This window comes from Hemitrygon akajei, chromosome 17 (genome assembly GCF_048418815.1).
Source record: "Hemitrygon akajei chromosome 17, sHemAka1.3, whole genome shotgun sequence".
Lineage (NCBI taxonomy): Eukaryota > Metazoa > Chordata > Chondrichthyes > Myliobatiformes > Dasyatidae > Hemitrygon > Hemitrygon akajei.
In genome coordinates this window covers 60,771,573-60,795,411 of record NC_133140.1, presented here as the reverse complement: position 1 = coordinate 60,795,411, position 23,839 = coordinate 60,771,573, and the positions used below count along the sequence as shown (strand labels likewise).

General features: G+C 38.4%; 1 protein-coding gene across 2 annotated transcripts in view; it reads left to right on the top strand.

Moving 5' to 3' along the window:
- nfat5b (nuclear factor of activated T cells 5b) overlaps window positions 1-23,839 on the top strand; it is a 205,830-nt gene that overhangs the window by 99,098 nt on the left and 82,893 nt on the right. For both annotated transcript variants that reach the window (XM_073070274.1, XM_073070273.1), the window contains exon 2: window positions 4,212-4,337. In XM_073070274.1, coding sequence (XP_072926375.1) covers window positions 4,212-4,337 — 126 coding nt within the window. The remainder of the gene's footprint in view (window positions 1-4,211; window positions 4,338-23,839) is intronic.

Genomic DNA, 23,839 nt, shown 5'->3' with positions numbered 1-23,839 from the left:
CTGTACTTCTACTCCCTGAGTACAGGCAGAGGCAGACACTGAAGACTGCAGCAGCAACAGTGAGGACCAAGAAGGTTTGGACAAGGAAAGCACAGGAGCGCCTACAGGACTGCTTTGAGTCAGTGGACTGGACTGTATTCAGGGATTCATCTTCGAAGCTGGATGAGTATGCTGCAGTTGTTACCGACTTCATTAAAACCTGTGTGGATGAGTGTGTGCCCACAAAGACTGACTGTACATTCCCAAAGCAAAAGCCGTGGATGAACCAGGAGGTACGTCATCTGCTGAAGGCTAGATCTGTGGAATTCAAGTGTTATGAATCCAGGCCTGTACAGAAAACCAGGTATGATCTGCTGACGGCTATTTCAAGGGCAAAGAGACAAATTTGAATGAGGTTGGAGATGAAATCGGATGCATGACAGCTCTGACGGGGCTTGCAAGGCATTACTTCTTACAAAGTGAAACCCAATAGCATGAATAGCAGCGATACTTCACTACCAGATGAACTCAATGCCTCCTATGCCCGCTTTGAAAGGGAGGATACAACTGCAGCTGTGAAGATCCCTGCTGCACCAGATGACCCTGTGATCTCTGTCTCAGAGGCTGATATTAGGCTGTCTTTAAAGAGAGTGAATACTCCTAAGGTGGAAGGACCAAATGGAGTACCTGGTAAGGCTCTGAAAACTGTGCTAACCAAATGGTGGGGGTATTCAAGGACATTTTCAACCTCTCACTTCTATAGGCAGAAGTTCCCACTTGCTTCAAATAGGCAACAATTATACCAGTGCCTAAGAAGAAGAATAATGTGGGCTGCCTTAATGACTATCGTCTGGTAGCACACACATCGACAGTGATGAAATGCTTTGAGAGGTTGGTTATGACTAGACTGAACTCCTGCCTCATTAAGGACCTGGACCCATTGCAATTTGTGTATAGCTACAATTGGTCAATGGAAGATGCAACCTCAATGGATCTCCACACGGCTTTAGAACACCTGGATAACAGAAACACCTACATCAGGTTGTTGTTCATCGACTATAGCTCAGCATTTAATACTATCATTCCCACAATCCTGATTGAGAAGTTGCAGAACCTGAGCCTCAGTACCTCCCTCTGCAATTGGATCCTCGACTTCCTAACTGGAAGACCACAGTCTGTGCTGATTAGTGATAACATATCTTCTTTGATCAACACTGGCGCACATCAGGGGTGTGTGCTTAGCCCACTGCTCTACTCTCTGTATACACAACTGTGTGGCTAGGCATAGCCCAAATACCATCTATAAATTTGCTGACGATACAACCATTGTTGGTAGAATTTCAGGTGGTGACGAGAGGGCGTACAGGAGTGAGATATACCAACTAATGGAATGATGCCGCAGCAGCAACCTAACAATCCTCATAGAGGGATCAGAAGTGGAGAGAGTGAGCAGTTTCAAGTTCCTGGATGTCAAGATCTCTGAGGATCTAACCTGATCCCAGCATATCGATGTGGTTATAAAGAAGGCAAAACAGCAGCTATACTTCATTAGGAGTTTGAAGAGATTTGGCTTGTCAACAAATACACTCAAAAACTTCTATAGTTGTACCGTGGAGAGCATTTTGACTGGAGAGCTGGATCACTGTCTGGTATGGAGGGCTACTGCACAGGACTGAAAGAAGCTGCAGAAGATTGTAAATCTAGTTAGCTCCATCTTGGGTACTAGGACATCTTCAGGGAGCAATGTCTTAGAAAGGCAGCTTCCATTATTGAAGACCTCCAGCAGCCAGGGCATGCCCTTTTCTCCTGTTACCATCAGGTAGGAGGTACAGAAGCCTGAAGGCACACACTCAGCGATTCAGGAACAGCTTCTTCCCCTCTGCCATTCAATTCCTAACTGGACATTGAATCTTTGGACACTTCTTTCCTCTTTTTAATGTACAGTATTTCTGTTTTTGCATGTTTTTTAGAATCTATTCAATATATATATACTGTAATTCATTTACTTATTTTTAATTTTTTTTTTCTCTGCTAGATTATGTATTGCATTGAACTGCTGCTGCTAAGTTAACACATTTCACGTCACATGCTGGTGATAATAAACTTGATTTTGATTCTGATAAATGTTCAGTGTGAATGTCAGGTTTGGCATGAAGTTGGTGTGCTGCCATGATATTGTGGAGAGAAAGAATACACAAGCAGTAACAAAATCCATAGGAATATGCACAAAGAATTATAATTGTATTAAGCTCTGAGTTTGAGAATACTAAACAAATCAAATGATTCATGGTTGTACATGAAAACAGGCCCTTTGGCCCAACCAATTTAACCTTGCTGTCCACTGTGCCAACCTAATTTAGCCCCATTTGACTCTGTTTGGCCCTTATCCTTCTAAACTTTTTTTAAACATATACCTGCCAAATGTGCCTGCCTCTACCACTTCCTCTGGCAGTTCATTCCACATACCCACTACCTGTGTGTGGAAAAGCTTGCCCCCCAGAGCCACTCTAAATCTTTCTCCATTCAACTTAAACCTCTGCCCTTTAGTCTTAAATTCCCTTACACTTGGAAAGAGACTACGACAATCTATCCAATCCATTCCCCTCATGATTTTATAAACCTTTGCAAGGTCACCTCTCAATCTCTTTAGCACCAGGGGAAACAGTCCAGGCATATCCAGTCTCTCCTTAGAATTCATGTCTTCATTGTCAACAACATCATTGTCAATCTTTTCTCCAGCCTCTAGCATAACCACATCCTTCCTGTAGTGGTGGTGGTGGCTTCCGTCGGTCTCGAGAGACCATTGATCTGCGCCTGGAGTTTCCAGGGCACAGGCCTGGGCAGGGTTGTATGGGAGACTGGCAGTTGCCCAAGCTGCAGGCCTTCCCCTCTCCACGCCACCGATGTTGTCCAAGGGAACTTCCTGTAGTATGGTGTCCAAAAGACCACACAATACTCGCAGTGCAATGTCACCGAAGACCTGTACAGCTGTAACACTCATTGCTCCAACTGATGAAAGCAAGCAGACCATTTGCCTTTTTCGTGACCCTATTTCCCTGTATGGAGTTCCACTTTCAGGAAACTGTATGCTTCTACCCTCTAGATCCCTTTTGTGTAAAACACCACAGGGTCTTCCCATTTACTGCGCATGTTGTGGCCTAGTTTAACTTCCTCAAATACATCTTTTCCCCTTTAACAGAATTAAATTCCATTTGCCATTCCTTTGTCCACTATACCCCCAGCTTTGGTGTCATCTAGTATATACAAATTATTCACTACATTCTCATCCAAATCATTAATATATATGACAAAAAAAATGCAGAGAACCGGTGTGGATTCCTGCATTACTCCAACAATGATCCCTTGGGGCCTCACAAAATAGGAAGATGAAAAAGCTCCAGACTTGCCTCAATCAAAAATTGTCTCAATCAACTGACCCTACCTGCAAGTTAACCTTTAGGGTGTTCTGCATAAGGACTCCCAAGTCCCTTTGCATCTCAGATTTTGGATTTTCTCCCAGTTTAGAAAATAGTCTGCACATTTATTTCTACTATCGAAGTGCATGACCATGCATTTTCCAACATTGTATTTCATTTTGCCACTTTCTTAGGTATTATTCTAATCTGTCTAAGTTCTCCTGCAGCCTTACTATTTCCTCAACCCTACCTGACCCTCCACCAATCTTTGTATTATCTGCAAACTTGGCAACAAAGCCATCTATTCCATCATCTAAATTATTGATATACAGCATAAAAAGAAGCAGTCCCAACACTGACCCCTACAGAACACCACTGGTCACTGGCAGCTAACCAGAAAAGGATCCTTTTATACCCACTCGCTGCTTCCTATGAAATAGCCAATGCTCTAACCACGCCAGAAACTTTCCTGTAATGCCATGGGCTCTGAACTTAGTAAGCAGCCTCATGTGTGGCATCTTGTCAAAGGCCTTCTGAAAGTCCAAATATACAACATTCACTGCATCTCCTTTATCTGTTCGACTTGTAATCTCCTCAAAGGATTCCAACAGTTTTGTCAGACAAGATTTTCCCTTAAAGAAACCATGCTGACTTTGTCCTATATTGTCCTGTGTCACCACGTCCTCTATAGCGTCATCCTTAACAATTGACTCCAACATCAACTTGTGTTTCCGTTGTTGTTGTATTCGTGAGAGGAAATGCTGAAATGTGTAATTAACATTTTTATACTAATCAGTTTTTCCTCCCAATTTACAGAATCTGTCTATGACCTACTGCCAAAAGAGCTGCAACTTTCATCAAGTGAGACAAAAATTGCATCAATGAGTCAGAAAAGTGGTGGTGATGAGGCAACTTCTCCCCCTTCTGCTGCAGTTGCTCCTGGTATGCAATTCTATTCAATTTTCTTCGTTTGAATCTAAATCTGTTTGTCATGTGCACTGCCTGTAGTGGTTCAAGACATTATTTGAACTGCTGTAATTCTCAGACTCACACAGAATTAATGACTGTTGTAACCAGCGACACATTTTAAGAGGAACTGTGTTACAATACCCGAGATCCTGAAATAAACATTATTTTAATTTGTCATTGATTGTGCTTTATATTTAAACATATATTTGGAAAGAAGTGGATTGTTTGATTCAATTTAACAGAAATTGCAAGTAGATTTGGGAATATCTGTTCGTTGACTTGTTACTGTTTTTCTTATGACTCCATTCAAATATTTTAAAGTAGCAAAATGGAAATTTAAATAATTAACAATTTTCAAAGGTTTGTGTTACATCCTTAGTGTTTGAATTTTTGGTGGTAAACTTTGATGCCATACTTAAAAGTTGTAAATATAAATTTTGATGCTATTCGATAACGAGGACACAGGTTTAAGGTGCTGGGGAGTAGGTACAGAGGAGATGTTGGGGTAAGTTTTTTTACTCAGAGAGTGGTGAGGCTGCCAGTAACGGTGGTGGAGGCAGATAGGATAGTGTCTTTTAAGAGACTTTTAGATAGGTACATGGAGTTTAGTAAAATAGAGTGCTATGGGTAAGCCTAGTAATTTCTAAGGTAGGGACATGTTCGGCACAACTTTGCTGGTCAAAGGGCCTGTATTGAAGAGAACCAAGCCAGCATAATCCAACACATCTGTAGGTGGTAAAGAATGGTATGGTGCACCACTGACTGTTTTATCAGCAAACTTAATTTATTCTGTTCTCTGTCACAACAAATTTCAAAAACTTTTGATAAAGTTAGATCCAATGTTAAACACTATTTGAATTTAGTGTTACTTCATGAGGTGTTGTGTTCATCTGATTGCAACTATTTTCTGGAGTTTCATGGGCTTTTCCTCTCTTCCTGTTATTCATTTTTCTCCTCTGCTTTCACCTTTATCTATTTTTTGCAAAAGCTTTCTGTTTTGTAATCCAACATAGACATCATCAACACGCACAAAATGCTGGTGGAGCACAGCAGGCCAGGGAGCATCTATAGGAAGAAGTACAGTCGACGTTTCGGGCTGAGCTCGGCCCAAAACATCAACTGTACTTCCTTTAGATACTGCCTGGCCTGCTGCATTCCACCAGCATTTTGTGTGTATTGCTTGAATTTCCAGCATCTGTAGATTTCCTTGTATAGACATTCCCCTTCTTCTTGGGCACATCATTTCTGTTCGTCATTTATAAGACCATAAGATATTGAAACAGAGTGAGGCCATTTGGCTGATTGAGTCTGCTCCACCATTCAAACATGGCTGTTTTTTGTTCAATTCCATTCTCTCTTCTCAACTCCCTTGTGAAACAAATTTATGTTTCTCTTTTTCCTCTACATTGTGTCTTTACTATTATATGCCTCACAACCCTTATTTTATTTTTCCCATTTTTTCTTTAGGCTTGTTGCAAGAGTACTCCTTTTTGTTCTATTAATTAGCATGTTTCTCTTTTTCATATTGCTTTTTATGCAAACTTGAAGATAAGCTCAAAGATACTGGCTCTTAGATTGCTGCAAAAAATGCTTGCTTAGATTTCCAAAAATTGGTTACTTAGATTGGAAAGTACCAATTTAATTCTGGTTAACTTCACTGGAGTCCTGTTGCTACAGGTACCCTTAGCCATATTTTCCAGTTGTTACTATCTTCAGGCAGTTAGTTGCATTTCAAAACATATTTCTCTTAAAAAAAAAGCTTGCAACATCAATTTCTTTCACTACAATATTTTAGAATTAGTGAGAAACGCGACAGAGCTGGCAGTGACGGGGGAAATAAACACTGGATTGCTAAATCAAGGAGGAACTTATAAGTGTTTAAGGCACAAATGTCAAATCTCACTGATTATGGAAATAGTAGAGAGCTGCAAGTTTGAGAAGGCTTGGCCTGATGATAACGTGGGCTTGAGTGTGGTCAGGGACCATCTATATTGGTGAGCCAAATGTCAATCTATATTTAGTCTAATAATGGCTAAAAGGATTATTTTAATATTTTGTGAGTGGGTTCATAATGACAAAATGTATTATGTAGATAGAGACCAAAATTATTTTTAAAAGATAATAGAATAAATTGGTTTGGAATTGCATGGGATTTATAGCTACTTCATTATGAGTTTAGCTTTAAATAGTTACGAATCCGTTCTGTCAGGTGTATCTCATCATTCAAATATAATCGGTACTTGTGTCCCACATTAGAAACACACAATAAAGCCAAAAGGGTAACTTGCGAATGCCATCTTCCACCTTCCATGCTAGAAGTTTGAGACCCTGACCAGGTTTAAGGATGTTCTAATTCTGGTAAATCTGAAAAAAATGTTTTTGCAAAAAAAATGTTCTGCAATTCTGAATCTTCACTCAAGAGCAAGAGAACTGAGAAAATCCTATGAAGTAAAAAGTTAATAGGTTTCTCTAAGAAAAGGAAATTATTGCTAAGTAAGCAAGTTTTTTAGTGAAAGAGAAGGTATTTATATCAAACTTAAAGATGACAGTTTAACAGTCTATGAAAGCAATTTTGTGTTGACAGTTATCAGGAAAAGAAATAACATGAGCATTAAACCCCTTTGTCTATAATTTAGAAAATTGGAGGGTGGAATTGATTCTGTCCACAAGATTGCAACATTGTAATTTTTTTTTATCTTTAAAGTAGTCAGCTGAGTTAATTGCATCACAGATGTCAACTGCTAGAAGAACCTTACATGGCATATTCAGGTTATGTTTGAAATGTTAAAGTAAGTGTAGAAGTGTTTCTGTGTGTAGAAGTCCCCTTATGTGAGAACATAAATAGGCATTTTCAGTGGAACAGCCCAAACATATCCTTTATCAAAGTTAAATTTTATTCAAATCAATGGAATACATATTTGATATTCAGTTTGGATGGAAGATTTGGATCGACCTAGAATACCGTAAGGGAAGGTGGAATATTATCTCTGAAAGGCACAAAAGCCAGAGGTAAATAACCAAATGGGAACAACAGTTAATGTAATTTTTGGAAGTGTATCAAAGTTTTGGAGAAATCAGGGAAAGGCACTGTGGTGAACTACATATGCCTGCCTGGACACGCCCCCCCGCTGACTGCTCCTGTGGCTCCTCCCACAGACCCCGGTATAAAGGCAATTGGAGGCACAGACCCTTTGAGGAAGGGATGTCTCCAGGATGTTGTGTGATGGTCACTTGCTGCTTGTGCTTTCTTCCAGCCAATAAAAGCCTACCTTAACCCACGTCTCAGAGTTATTGATGGTGCATCAGGCACAAAGTATAAGATTCAAGTAAACTGCGAACTTGAGAGTCATAATGTATCGTATTTTTCTGGAGTAAGTCAATATGCAAATTCTTAACTCTTGGAAGCATACAATCATAGCTTCCACGAAAGCATAGTTGCCAGAACTTATTGTTCTCAGCAAAGCAGCCAGTAATAACCATGATGTTGGTTGAAAAAGTTGGTGCTGGGAGTGTAGTTGTCAATGATCAAACTCAAATTGTCATAGTTCCTTGTTGTGAAGGGCTTAAGTTTGGAACTGGGGCTGTAAAACTTGCAATAAAAATTTTTTTAACAATGAAATGTAAGCACAGAACATGGCTATTTTCTTAAAGTGATGAATAAAGAACTGGGAAACCAGTTACGTAAAATAGCTAAAATAAATTCAAGAGATCTTTGACCATTTTGATACAGAATGAATGATGTTCTGTAAAAATGTGATGACAGGTTGCATATGTGTTGTACAGATTCATAGACACTGGATGGAATTTGTACCATCTTATGAAAAGTTCAAGCAGTTAATTTCAATACTTCTCTAATCCACCATATCCAAATTAAAACTTGAATTTCATGTAAAGATTTAAAATCATTTTACTTTTGTAGGTTCCATAACTATACATCTCTGAAATGGATACATTTTCCCTTATATTTAAAATGGTTAATATAGTTCACTAATGATTTTTTTTGTTATCTTTAACCTACTGACATTTATTAATAAGGACTAATTAATTGGTAGTACAATTAGTGAACATATATATTTATTATTTTTATACATCATATATAGTTTAGAAATCATTAGTTTCAGAAAAGGAATAACGAATAACATTGCGAGGGGTAGAGTACTTTGCAGGGAATGGTGTGACACTTCGGTACCAGTAACATAGTAAAACATGGACAAGGTTCAACAGGGAGATTTCAGTAGTTAGTAACAAAATGTTAAAAAGCAACATCTAAAAAGTAGTAATTTCTAATTACTCACAATGCCATCTGCTAGCAACTAAAATGGGGTGACATGGTGTGAAGCATTATTGCAGTGAAGGTGTAGGAGGGAGGGGTTGAATTAGTTCTAGGTAAGTGGAATTTGTATAAATCAGACTTAATATATCTCAGTGGAACTGGAGCCAGTGTCCTTGTTTCATTTAGCAATAAGAGGGTTAGAGGAGAGAAATTGGAAATATTTTAAGCATTTTGCTAGGGACTGCAAACTGGGATGCAACCTTGAAAAGGAGAGAAAAAGATACACAAAAGATTGTTGGAGATAGTGTGTTAGAGCAAGAAGTAGTTGCATTTTAATTAGAATGCAGTTAAGGAAATGCATAAGTTCAAATCTAAATGCACAATATGTTCAAAGGTTTGTTTATTATCAAAGCATTTATCTATATACAACTTGAAATTTGTGATGTGGCCATGTGGCTACATGGGAGCATAGCTACATGGCTACAAGGGAAGCTCAGGAGTGCTTACAGGACTGCTTTGAATCGTGGACTGGACTGTATTCAGGGATTCATCTTCGAACCTGGATGAGTGTGTGCTCACAAAGATTTACTGTACATTCCCAAAGCAAAAGCCATGGATGAACCAGGAGGTACGTTGTCTGCTGAAGGCTAGATCTGTGGAATTCAAGTCTGGTGATCCAGGCCTGTACAGAAAACCAGGTATGATCTGCGGAGGGCTATTTCAAGAGCGAAGAGACAATTTCGAATGAGTTGGAGGCGACATTGGATGCACGACAACTCTGGCAGGGCTTACAAGGCATTACTTCCTATAAAGCAAAACCCAATAGCATAAATAGCAGCGATGCTTCGCTACAGATTAACTCAATGCCTTCTATGCCCACTTTGAAAAGGAGGATATAACTACAGCTGTGAAGATCCCTGCTACACCTGATGACCCTGTGATCTCTGTCTCAGAGGCCAATATTAGGCTCTCTTTTAAGAGAGTTGAACCCTCGCGAGGCAGAAGGACCCAATGGAGTACCCGGTAAGGCTCTGAAAACCTGTGCCAACTAACTGATGGGGATATTCAAGAACATTTTCAACCTCTCACAGCTATGGGCGGAAGTTCCCGCTTGCTTCAAAAAGCCAACAATTTACCAGTGTCTAAGAAGAATAATGTGGGATGCCTTAATGACTGTTGCTCGGTAGCACTCACATCTACAGTGATGAAATGCTTTGAGAGGTTGGTCATGACGAGACTGAACTCCTGCCTCAGTAAGGAGTGGCAATTTGTTTATCGCCACAATAGGTCAACGGCAGATGCAACCTCAGTGGCTCTCCATGCGGCTTTAGAGCACCTGGACAACACAAACACCTATATCAGGATGCTGCATCACTGTCTCGTATGGGGAGGGAGGCTACTGCACAGGACTGAAAGTAGCTGCAGGGGGTGGTAAACTTAGTTGGTTCCATCTTGGGTACCAGCCTACAAAGTACCTAGGACATCTTCAAGGAGTGGGGTCTCAGAAAGGCAACGTCCATTATTAAGGACCTCCAGCACCCAGGACATGCCCTTTTCTCACTGTTATCATCAGGTAGGGAGTACAGAAGCTGGAAGGCACACACTCAGCTGTTCAGGAACAGCTTCTTCCCCTCTGCTATCCAATTCCTAAATGGACATTGAATCCTTGGACACTACCTTGCTTTTTTTAATAGGTAGTATTTCTGTTTTTTGCATGATTTTAACCTATTCAATATGCGTATACAGTATAAAGTATACTGAATAAGATTTACTTACTATTATTTTAATTTTTTTTCTTCTATATTATGTATTGCATTGAACTGCTGCTACTAAGTTAACAAATTTCACGTCACATGCCGGTGATAATAAACCTGATTCTGAAATTATGACATTATGACAACAGTGTTCTCTTGGCTTACAACAAAAAAATGGGCGTTAAAGATTGAGTATTAAGTATTCCCGATATCATGGCATTTAGGAAGGGAGGAGAGAAGTTGATCTAGAAAAATATTGCAGTGCTGGAAACAAAGGATATCCTGGAACAGTCCTTTAATACATTAACATAGAATGGAATGGTAATAACATAAACAGCAAAGAGAAGGAAGAGTTTTTGAGTTGTGTTTGGGTATTGCCTTAATCATATTTCTGGCCCAATGAGGATGGAGGCTTTGGATAGAAGGGAGTTAGAACTGGGCACAGTATCATTTGGGAAATATTTAGGGAACAGTAAGCAATGTATCATGAAGTAATCATCGTATCAAATATTGGAAGGCAGAATTGAACTTTAACAATGTGATGCTTTTTAGAGGAAATGATTTAGGTACAGCCTTGGCCACTTATTATAAGGGTAAAGGTAGTAATATTGAAAACTGAACCCTGGGTGATGAAAGAGATAGAAGATAAAATAAAGCAAAGAAAATGCATATTAGAGATGTGAGGTTAATAATGACTGATTATGCAAAGTTAAAATGGGAAGTTTATAAAAGCAAATGGGGGCTCAGTGAGGGTAAGAAAAGATAACATAAGATGTAATCCCCAGAACTTCTATAGCCAACAAAACCATATATGAATATTAAGGATGGGATTGATCAGGGACCAAAAAGACCTACTGATGGAGGTAGAGGATGTGACTGTGATATGAAGTGAGTACTTTAACAATAAATACAGAGAAAGATGTTGTTGTTGGAATCTAAGTAATGGAAGATATAGTTGACATACTGGACGGACTAAACTTTATTTAAGAGGAGACACTGGAAGAACTAGGTGTAAATAAAATGAATTAAACACCCAATCCAGATGGGATCCATTCTTAGTGGTGTAAGTGAAAATTTTACAAGAAGGTTTTAATCTTTCAAACAATTGTAGATAAGCAGATAGGGTGTCTGAGCAATGCAGATTGTGCTTCTGCAAAAAACCAGTGTCAGGACAAAGCTAGCACCTACAGGTCAGTCACTTTCAACTCATTGGTGAGGAAACTTTAAGACATAATAATTAAGAATATGGACAATTATGAATTAATTTGTGAAATCCAGTTAGAATTTATTAAGGAGAAATGTTTATCTAATTTATCGTTATTGATGAGGTAACATGAAAGTTCAATGAAGAAAGCTTGTGAACTTTTAAAAGACAATGATAAACTGTCACATAATAGTCCTGCCAAGATTGGAACCTATGATATAAAAGGAGTAGTAGAAGATTGTTTAGAAACTTAGCTTAGTGACAAGAAACACAGAGTAGTAGTGAACTGTTTATTTTTGGATGAAGGGAGATGTGCTGTATTGTTCCCCAGAGGTCTGTTCTAGGGTCAGTGTTCTCAGAATATATATAAGACCATAAGATATAGGAGCAGAAGTAGGCCATTCGATCATGGGCTCATCCAATTCTTCTAGTTATCCCTACGCCCCTGCTTTCACCCCATACCCTTTGATGCCCTGGCTAATCAAGAACCTATCTATCTCTGCCTTAAATACACCCAATGACTTGGCCTCCACAGCCACTGGTGGCAAGAAATTCCACAGACTCCCCCCCCCCCCCCCCATCGACTAAAGTAATTTCTCCACATCTCAGTTCTAAAAGGACGTCCATCAATCCTGAAGTCATGCCCTCTTGTCTTAGAATCCCAACCATGGGAAATAACTTTGCCGTATCTAATCTGTTCAGGCCTTTTAACATTCAGAATGTTTCTATGAGATTCCCCCCCATTCTCCTCATTTCCCCCCTCATTATATATTTTAATAACTTGGACTTTGGAGTTCAAGATACCTTTTTTGAGTTTGTAGAGAAGTCCTAGGGTCTACAAACAGAGAATATGAACAAGGAAGTAGTGATCAACCTTAATATGGTATTAGTTTGTTCACAATGTGAATACTGTGTCCAATTCAGATTTTAAGAAAAATGTGAATGGTTGTACATTATCATCCAGATCATTGAAATAAATGAGGAAACAATGATGGACCCAGCATCGATCCCTGTGGCACTCCACTAGTCATAGGCCTCCAGTCATAGAGGCAGCCATCTACTACCACTTTCTGGCTTTTCCCAATCTAAGGAAAGAGTTAAATATGATTCCTCCCTGATATGTGCTAAAATAAAATGGAAGTATGTAAGACAAAATAGTGGGATTGTTTTAAGAAAGTACAAGAGAACCAGTTAATAGCAGTGTTTTGAGAGAGTTAAGTAAGGTTTACAGCCACAATAGTGGATAGTGGTGAAAAACATGTTTGTCTGGAGAAGGTGAAGTCATTGTGCAGGTGCAGGTGCAGGTATTAAATACATGGGAAAGTACTGGGGTGATAACTATGTTATGCTTCAAAGGAATCTTAAAGGATATATAAAAAAAGGACAATTCCATTGAGAGAAAAGAGAGAGAGAAGGAGAGTGAGAGAGTGCAGAGAATACCTTCCAATAATTTATCCACTACTGATGTCAGGCTCACTGGCCTAACATTTCCTGGCTTATTCTAAGAACCTTTCTTAAACAACGGAACAACATTAGCTATCCTCCGGTCCTCCGGCACTTCACCTGTGCCTAAGGATGTGGCTAGGGCCCCTGCATTTTCTGTGCTAGCCTCCCACAGGGTTTGTGAGAACACCTTATCAAATCCTTGGGGATTTATCTACCCTAATTTTCCTGAGACAGCAAACACCACCTCCTCTGTATTCTGTATATGGTCCATGACCTCACTGCTGCTTTGCCTTACTTCTATAGACTCTGTATCTGTCTCCTAAGTATATACAGATACAAAAAATCCATTTAAGATCAGAAGACCACTCTGATATTCCAGAGGACCAATTTTGTCCCTTGCTATCCTTTTGCTGTTAATATATCTGTAGACAGCCTTGGGATTCTCCTTTACCTTGACTGCTAGAGCAAAATCATGCCCTCTTTTAAGTATTTTTTTTTAAGTGCTCTTGCATTTATTGTACTCCTCAAATACCTCATTTGTTCCTACCTACCTGTACATGCTATCAATCTCTCTTTTTTTTCCTTAATCAGGGTCTCAACATCTCCCTCAAACCAAGATTCTCTAACCCTTGCCTTTTATTCTGACAGGAACATATACATTCTGTACTCTCAAATTTCAGTTTTGAAGACTCACCAAGTGAAGACATGCAAGAAAACAATCTGCCCCAATCTACACTTGCCAAATCCTTTCTGATACGATTAAATCTGACTTTTTTTTCCAACTTAGAATTTCAACCTTAGGAACAGACTTAGCCTTCTTCATAATTATCTTGAAACTAGTAGCATTATGGTGACTACACACAAAGTGTTCCCCTACACGAGCTTCAGTCACTTGCCCTGTCTCATTCCCTAAAAGGAGGTCTAGTATCATACTCTCTGTAGTTGGGACTTCTGTGTACTGATTAAGGAAACTTTCCTGAATACATTTGACAAACTCAATTATATCCAGTCCTTTTACAGCATAGTAGTCTCAGTCAATGTGTGGGTAGTTAAAATTACCTTTCATCATGACCTTATGTTTCTTGCGGCAGCCTGTGATCTCTCTACAAGTTTTCTGCTCTAAATTCTGCAAACTGTTGGGTGGTCTATAATCAAAATCAGAATCCGGTTTATTATCACCGGCATGTGACATGGAACTTGTTAACTTAGCAGCAGCAGTTCTGTGCAGTACACAATATAGAAAGGGGGGGAGGGAATAAATAAGTAAATCAATTATAGTAAGTATATAAGCAACACATGCAAACTGCTGGAGGAGATCAGCAGGCCAGGCAGCATCTATGGAAAAGAGTACAGTTCACTTTTTGGGCCGAGACCCTTCAACAGCACTGGAAAAAAATGTGAGGTAGTGTTCATGGGTTCACTGTCTATTTTAAGAATTGTACGCCAGAGAGGAAGAAGCTGTGCCTGAATCACTAAGTGTGTGCCTTCAGTCACCGTACCTCCCTCCTGACAGTACCAATGAGAAGAGGGCATGCCTTGGGTGATGGGAACCTTAATAATGGACATCGCCTTCCTGAGCATTGCTCCTTTAAGATGTCTTGGGTACCATGGAGGCTAGTACCCAAGATAGAGCTGACTAATTTTACAACTTTCTGCAGCTTCTTTTGGTCCTCTGCAGTTGCCCCCCCACGCCCCCCCCCCCCCCCCGTACCAGACGGTGATGCAGCCTGTCAGAATGCTTTCCATGGTACATCTATAGAAGTTTTCAAGTGTTTTAGGTGACAAACCAAATCTCTTCAAACTCCTAATGAAATATAGCCGCTGCCTTGCCTATTATCCCACTGATGTGGTCATTCCTTTCTTATTTCTTAGTTTCACCCATATGGCCTCAGTCGACTATCTCTCCAGTCTGCCATGTTGTTTTCCCTGATTAGAAATGCTACCTTCCCCCCCTTTTATCACTCTAGCTCTATAATGTCTAAAGCAATGGCACCCTGGAATGTTGAGCTCCTAGTCCTGCCCCTCCTGCACTCAAGTCTCACTAATGGCTACAATGTCACAATTTCACCTGCTGATCCATGCCCTAAGCTCATCTGCCTTTTCTACAATACTCCTTCCATTGAAATATACATAACGCAGAACATTAGTCCCACCATGCTCAATCTTCCAGTTCTTGACTTTGTATGTAGGCTTTGCTTTTTCCATCAACCACTCCACTATCTGCTCCGGCACTCTGGTTCCCAACCCCTTACAACTCTTTTGCTATGCACTAGTAGATCTTACTGCAAGGATTTTTTTCTTTTTGGTAGGAAGCAGTCAGTAGAAAGGAAGCAATCAAATAGAGATCTTTAAAATTATAGTGTTGACATCAACAATACAAGATGTAAAAACAGAAAATGCTGAAAACATTCAGAGGGCTAGCAACATCTGTTTAGAGAAGAATAGAATGAATTTTCCAGGTTTAAGACTTTTGATTAAAAATGACCTGAAACATTAACATTATTCCTCCCCTAATGTCTGTCCTGCTGAGCGTTTCAGTGTGAATGTTATGAAGCAATTAAATATGGAATTCTGAATGTTTGTTTTTACTCTGAGACTATCTTGAGGTAAATAGAAACCTTAATGGGAAAGGTAGCTGAGTATATGAGGGGGAAGGCAAATTAAGAGCTATGCTATAGAGATAGCACAAGAGGGATGAGAAGGATTCAAGTAGAGGACAAATACCCTTTTGGATTAATAGGACTAAATGGACGGGTTTCTGTGCTGTATATGCAATGTGATTCTAGTTCAATGTAATCAGCATTAGGCAGACTCACATTTATGAAATATAACCATTTGCTGAATACAGTTTCTACCCAACCTTTGGCTCAAGTTCAAATAAGCATGCTCTTTTGCACCAATGGGTATTTTTCCATGCTCTTTTGTTTGTGGCATCATTTAGTGAATGACCATTTAACATCAATTTAGAGGCAACTATATGTCTGAATATACATTGTGTATACCTTAATAATCCACAAATAGTTTAGCATGTATTTAATAATTTGTCAACATTTTGTTAATGATTTGTCTTTACAAAAGTTCTGTGTTTAGTTATTTATTTTCTAAAACTGCTATTTAATATATTTCTCTTCATCATCAAACTGCTTTTGACACAAAATTTTAGCAAAAAAAAAGACCAGAGCAAAGCTTAAAACTAGCTTTTCACTAAACAGAAATATTGAATCTAGAATGTTGATTTGTAGCCACTATCTTAATTTCCTTAGATTAAGCTATTTGGTCTTTGTTGGTAACCATAGATTTCAAAGTTATCTCAATTATAGTTATTTTAGAAGTATTTGTATTAAAAGTAATGTATCCAAGCATTTTTATTTTGTTGTCTCCATTTCAGCATGGTCTTTCTTCAGAACTTGTTTTGTGATTCACAGTTGAATTCTTTATTCAACTTGTGTTTTTATTTTTAAATTACATATTTACTTACAGCAAGAATTGTAATTAGATCAATTATTTAATGAATCAACATCTCTGGTAGTGGACTCAGAGAAGGAGAAGGAGAGGGGGAGGGGGAGAACAGCAGTTTCTGAGGTTCATGCAAGTATTGTTGCTTTGGCATCACCAGCCTGAGTTGAGGGTACATGAATTTTTTGAGAGCGTACAATAACTGGGTGGACAGGGAGGCCTAGCTTTCATGTCTGATTGAGTAATAAACTAGTTATAAATGTTCTTAAAAGCTGGAGTGTTTTCAGTATTTTGGGACTGACAGCCCTCAGGGAGTGAGATACAGATATGATTGTTGAAGTCACTATAGATGTCATAGATGCATTTGTTTTTTTTGTCTTTTTTTTCTTGATCTGGATTAATTGTGATTGTTCAGAGGGCCTTTAGCGTGGACCCTCATAATGGATTGACTAAAAATACACTTGGTGTTCCTTAGTAGAAAATCAGCCACTGTTTTCATTCCTTGTAGTTTATCTGGTGAACTCTTTCAGAATCAGTGCACATGTGGATGTTAGTAAAGGACCATAGCAGAGTATGCTATAATGCCTTTTATTCCTTGGGCTCTGGAACTGTATGGTAAAAGTGAGCAATCCATGATTGGAGAGAAAATTGGACAAACCATGTACTGTAATGTAGGGTAACTGCAGTGTGGTCTCCTCATTGTCCAATGTTTAATTCAAGTAATTAGATAGCTCTTTGTATGTAGTAGGTCTTGTCTTATACATTTGATAGTGTTTTGAAGAAATAAACAAGGTTGAGGAGGGCAGGGTAGTAAAGATAGTTTATATGGATGCAGAAAGACCTTTGATAAGTTTCTGCAGTGGAAAGTTAGATTAATGGGATCCAGAGAGAACTCACTAATTGAATACACAATTGGTTTGATAGTGTGAAGCAGAGGGTGATGGTGGAAGGATGTTTTATGGGCTGGAGGCCCATAACTATGGATATTTGCCAAGGATTGGAGCTCAACCCATTACTATTTGTCATCTGTATTAATGTCTTGGATAATGTAAAGCATGGTAAGTGAGTTTGCAGCTGACACTGAAATAGCTGGTTTATTTAGTATGTCTCTGAAGGTTCTTAGTCATCCAGGTCATTGTATATCAAGCAGTGGTAAATCAAGGCAACTGGATTTACTACTGCTTCATAGGTGGTTTAGTAGTGAATGTGATGATCAGGAATTACAGAATTACAAAATCAAAGCGATTTGTGGCTTTGGCTCTGTAGTTCATGTTATGCCATGTTTCTGGTTGCTCCTCTGTTTTTGTCTGCTATTTTGGACAATTTTGATTGGGGCCGCCTGCAGTTAATTGTTATGAATGTACCACAGCTCTGAGGGGCCGAAGGGTGCGGGGTAGCCCCCTCCTTTGTGAGAATCGCAAGATCACTATTGAGTCAATTCAGGAGACCCAGGAAATGAGAGAAAGACATGCAGAATCCACAAGGCGTTGGAATGTGCCTTGGCCTCTGAGAGGCGGACCCATTGATGCCGGCTATTGTCTCTTGGAGACGGACTTGTGTGTTGCATCCTGGACGATGCATCGAACCCAGGCAATGAACCGAGGGGGAGGTTGGTGGAGGGATTGCATCATCTCAACCTGATTGACATCTGAGACCCTGTGAGTCAGGATAAAAGAGGGTCTGTGGGAACAGCCCCTCAGACGCACCAGAAGAAACGCTAGCGATCCCGTAATAGCGAAAGCCGGTGGAAGGCCACGTGCGTCCGCTTCCATTTGCCTGGAATCGGTGACCTTTGCCACGGAAAAACGGTTTTTAGCTAACAACGGGGAACTCAACTCTCAACGACTCTCGAAGGATTGACATCATAAACAGAATGGGCAAGTTTTAACCCGTCTCTCTCTTTCTCCAACAATTGCCACCCAGGGTCCCCAACGGCTGCAGCCTGTATGAACTGAACGAACTATATATTTCCATCGGACAATTCATTATCCCCTAGACAACGATACAGCTTATTTCTTATTGATTATTATTATACCCACGCTTTTAGATTTAGTATTGATGACGTATATTATATGTATGTTTGCATTGATATTTTTGTGTATTTCTATCAATAAATACTGTTAAAAATAGTACCATCAGACTTCAACGGACCTCTCTATCTTTGCTGGTAAGTGACCCAGTTATGGGGTACGTAACATAATGAACAACGCAACACTAGATTGAACTAGAACTGAGCTCAGCTGAATATGCCTAGACTTAAGAATAGAATATGCCTTTTGTGCTTTATATTCTGTGTTCTTGGCTTTTTTTTTGCACATGGGGAGGGGGTTGGTTTGATGTTTCTCTTTGACTGGGTTCCATGGTTTTCTTTTTCTCATGGCTTCAGTCGAAAGATGATTCTCAGGGTTGTATACTGTGTACATACTTTGATAATAAATGTACTTTGAATCTTTGAAGTAGACAAATGAATGGAAAGTGGAGTTTAAATCGAATAAGTGCGAGCTGTTACATTTTGGGAAGACAAGAGGGTAGGATTTTCATACTGAACAGTCAGGCCTTGGGAAATGTTGAAGAACAGGGGACCTAGGAGTACAAGGAGCTTAGTTTACAGACAGACCACCCACGTTCATATTGAATGGCGGGGCAGGCTCAATGGGCTGGATGGCCTACTCCTGTTCCTATTTCTTATGTTCTTCTATAAGTGCATTGCTTCTTGAAAGTTGTGTCATAGGTAGACAGGGTGTTGAAGAAATTTTTTGGTGTGCTGGCCTTCTATAACAATGCTTTGACTGATGAATTTGGAATGTTATGATGCAGTTGTACAAGAAAGATAAGGCTCAATTTGAATATGGAGTGTTCAATTTTAGTCACCCGCTGATGTAAAGGTGTCTTTAAGCTGGAAAGAGTGCAGAGGAGATTTACGAGAACGTTGCCAAGAGTTGGAAGGACTAAGTTAGAGAAAAAGGTTGAACAGGCTGTGCTTTTTTCATTGAAGCATAGGAGAATGAGGGATGATCTTATAGAAGTATATAAAATTATGAGGGGCATAGATAGGTGAATGCATACAGTCTTTTTCCCATGGTTAGGTAACCAAGAACTAGAGGGCATAGGTTTACGGTGAGAGGGGAAATATTTAACAGAAATCAGATGGGTGACATCTTCACCCAGAAGATTGTGTGTAGATGGAATGAGCTACTGAGGAAAATGATTGAAGTGGGTACAGTAACAATCTTTAAAAGACACATATAGTTGCAAGAAAAAGCTTGTGAATCCTTTGCAATTATCTGTTTTCTACATTAATTTCTCATAAAATGTGGTCTGATCTTCATCTAAGTTACAATAATAGACAAATACAGTCTGCTTAAACTGTTAACACACAAACATTTGTACTTCTCATCATACTCAGTACACCATTTAAACAATCACAATCTACATTCAAATAAATATATGAACCTCTGTGATAATGCTTTCCTCAAAAGCTGTTTGCAGTTGGGTGTTCCAATCAATCAGATTAAATTGGAGGTGTGGGTTGTAGAGGTGCCCTGACCTATAAAAAGACACACAAAGTCAGGTTACTGACAGAGCTAGCAAGAAAGATCTGTTTATGTGCACCATGCCTTGATCAAAACAACTTTCAGAGGACCTTAGAAAAAGAATTGTAGAGATACATGAAGCTGGAAAAGGTTAAAAACCATTATGAAAGACCTGAGTGTTCATCAGTCCATAGTAAGAGAAATTGTCTACAACTGGAGGAAATTCAGTACTGTTGCTACTCTCCCTTGGAGTGGGTGTCCTGCAAAAGTCACACCAAAAGCACAAAATGCAATGCTGAAGGAGGTGAAAAAGAACTCCAGGGTAACAGCAAAAGACCTGCAGAAATCTCTAGAACTTGCTAAAGTCTCTGTTCATGTGTGCACTATAAGAAAACTACTGAACAAGAATGGTTTTCATGGAAGGAGACCACGAAGGAAACCTCTGTTCTCCAAAGAAACATCGCTGCACGTCTCAAGTTTGCAAAGACCACCTAGATATTCCAGAAGGCTTCTGGGTCAATGTTCCTTGGACTGTTGAGACAAACATTGAACCTTTTGGCAGAATTGCACATAGCTATATTTGGAGGAAATGGCACTGCAAGGCAGAAGTAGCCTCTTGGTTGGGGCTGCTTTGCTGCTTCAGGGCCTGGACAGCTTGCAGTCGTTGAAGGAACAATGAATTTAAAATTGTATCAAGACATTTTACAGGAAAATGTCAGGGTAGCCGTCTATCACCTGAAGCATAATAAAAGCTGGATGATGCAACAAGACAATGATCTGAAACCCAAGAGTAAATCAACAACAATGGTTTAAAAAGGACAAAATTTGTGACCAAATCAGAGTCCAGACCTTAACCCAATTGAGATACTGTGCAGGACCTGAAGAGGGCTGTTCATACAAGGTATCCCAGAAATATTGAGAGAACTGAAATAGTTTTGTATGGAGGAATGGTCTAAAATTCCTTCTCGCCATTGTGCAAGTCTGATCAGCAGCTACAGGAAATATTTGATGGTTATTGCTGCTAAAGGAGAGTCTAGCAATTATTAAATACAAGGGTTCACATTCTTTTTCAACCTGGACTGTGAATGATTAAACAATGTATTCAACCAAGACACGAAAAGTACAATTATTTGTGTGTTATTAGTTTAGGCAGATTGTGTTTGTCTATTATTGTGACTTGGATGAAGATTGGACCACATCACTGAAGATAGGAAGGGTTGAGAAGGATATGGGCCAATCATAGGAAAATGTGATTAGCTTAGATGGGAATCTTGGTGGGCAAGGATTATTTGGGATGAAGGGCCTGTTTCTAAGCTGTATTATTCTACAAATTTAATTTGTGTATTTTTAGCTCTGTTGTTTAATTCAAATTATTGGATAATTTAAATACTTAAGAGATAATGACTTTAAATTAGCAGTAATTATATATTTATCAGCAGTATGTTAATAATTTGGTGTTACAATTTTGTAGACAAAAATTACAGTTATGCCTCAAAATTTTTCATGTTTAAACTTTGTAATAAAAATGTTGTTATTTTTGAGGAGTGGAATCAAATTTTGAAAAGAATCAGAAGTGTTGCTAGTTACAAGATATATGCAAATATCTCTGCATTTTGTTCACAGTGTACAGCAGTACTTTTTACTGCTACATTGCCATTTCATTCTTTGCTTCATTGTCAACTCAACTATCTTCTCAAATAAATTCATTTGTAACAAAATTGTGTAGACTTGAATCCAGCAAAGAACATCTCTGAATTTACCTTGTTTTCAGAAAATGTGGCACATTGCTGTTTGTCTCCAAGGAACGAGGGAACAATAATCCTGAGCCCCCAATTCAGTTAAATTAATAACTTTCTTTCAGTAATAGCTGATTTTAAAATATATGATGATGGAATCCAGTAAAGCCATTGGTTTTGGGGAATTAAAAAAACACTGGATAACTCTGTGAAATAAGAAAATGAATCAAAAGATATCAATCACAGGAGCAAAGCTCCTGTGGTTTATCACTGCACACTAATTATATATACTATATATAACATAGATATGAAGGCAATTATTAAGTGTGGGATTGAGCCATACATATCTGGAAGCTAAAATGGCTATTGAAAAAGTAAACACATTCAATTAAATGGTATTCAAATAATAACACTTAATGTGGATGGGAGAGAAGATCAGTGGTCTTGCAGGCAGTATTCACAATATGGAATCACAGAAAAAGAGACACCACTTGAGTGAGGTACCAGAAGACTAGCTGTTTTGGAATTAAGTCTTATTCCCCGCCATTGTGCCATATTTTGACTGGCATTATAAAATAGTAAGATTGTTTAATTTTTAATGTGGTCTTTTGATTTACTTCAACAGACAGCTAAAGAAAATGTCATTATGTTCTAGTATCATATGATTCATAGGTTAAGAATGTTTCCTTAATTAGTGATGTATACCACAGTTTTACATTGTGAATTTTGTATTTTTAATTTACAGATATTGTATATTTTACTCAGCTTTCTTATTACAGCCTGTTTATACTGAGAACAATGCTAAAGCAATTTAGGTTTATAATGGGATCGTGTCTATTAATGATCCTTTTTATAATATTATTAGCATATTTGTAGCCATTTCCTTTCCATTGGAAAGAAAGACATACATTATAGAGCATCATATTAATCACTATCACAGAATTCCACGGTTTTACCTGTTCTTTTGGAAGCATAGACTCCTTGATGGAGTCCAGAACCAGAGAACATGAAGATCTTCTCAACATTCAAGACCACAATGTTCATTATTAATTCCACGATTCCGGAATCTTGCATGTGGCTTTCACATTCTTAAACCATCAATATGATATATCCAATCCAAACATTATACCTGAAAATAACAGTGACTACACTTTATAATGATTAAGTGTTGGAAGGGTAGGGTGAAGAGTGAGGGAAGACTGAAAAATAAATGATAAGGAATTTATATAAAGTATAAAAGACCATTATCTAATAAATTTGCTACAAATATAATGAAATGCAAAAATTGGAAATGCTGCTTTTAAATTTATGCAAAATTAAAATCATTTTTAAAAAAAATTTGATTATGTAATTGATTTATCAAATTTCAACATTGTTTTCAGCAACTAAGAAGTTTGGGGGTAGGCAAGAGAAAATTTGGCCTCTCTGCTCCATATGTTGTGTCCTTCAGTGTTGGCTATTAAAATAAATTTGTTCATTTACCATTATCTGCAGCATACCTAAAGATATTTTGTTTTCAATATGGCAGCTACTTCATCTGCATTGCACTGACTTTGAAATCTATTTGAAGATCAGATCAAATACGTTCATCATATTATCTTTTTTAAATAACTTATTTATAATCATTTGCTGATCAACCAAATTATAGTTTAGATTAAAGAGATTTTATCACTTGGTTTTTAAAATTTTCTCCTCAGCTGTACAGAAGTGCATGCATGCTTGCTCCTGTTTTGTTTATCACACACCCATTCAATAGAGTAATATTTATTTAATCTTTTAAATTGACATTTAAGGGTGTGTATTAATTACAGTTTCAACATTAGCTTAATTATTTTTTTTTCCATTTTAGTTCCAGGAACTTGCCTGTCAAGCTGAGGCTTTACAATTCAATTTGCAGTTCTTTGCTTTGTAGATCAGAAGATTATTTTACTTAACTGCTTACTCTGAACAACCCCAAGTAAATTATAACATACCAACGTTTATTGTTTTATTTTCCTGATGCTGATTGGTATCCAAGTATGTTGAAAAAAATAGCATTGTTGATAGATTTTCACTTCTTAGAGCTTTATAAAT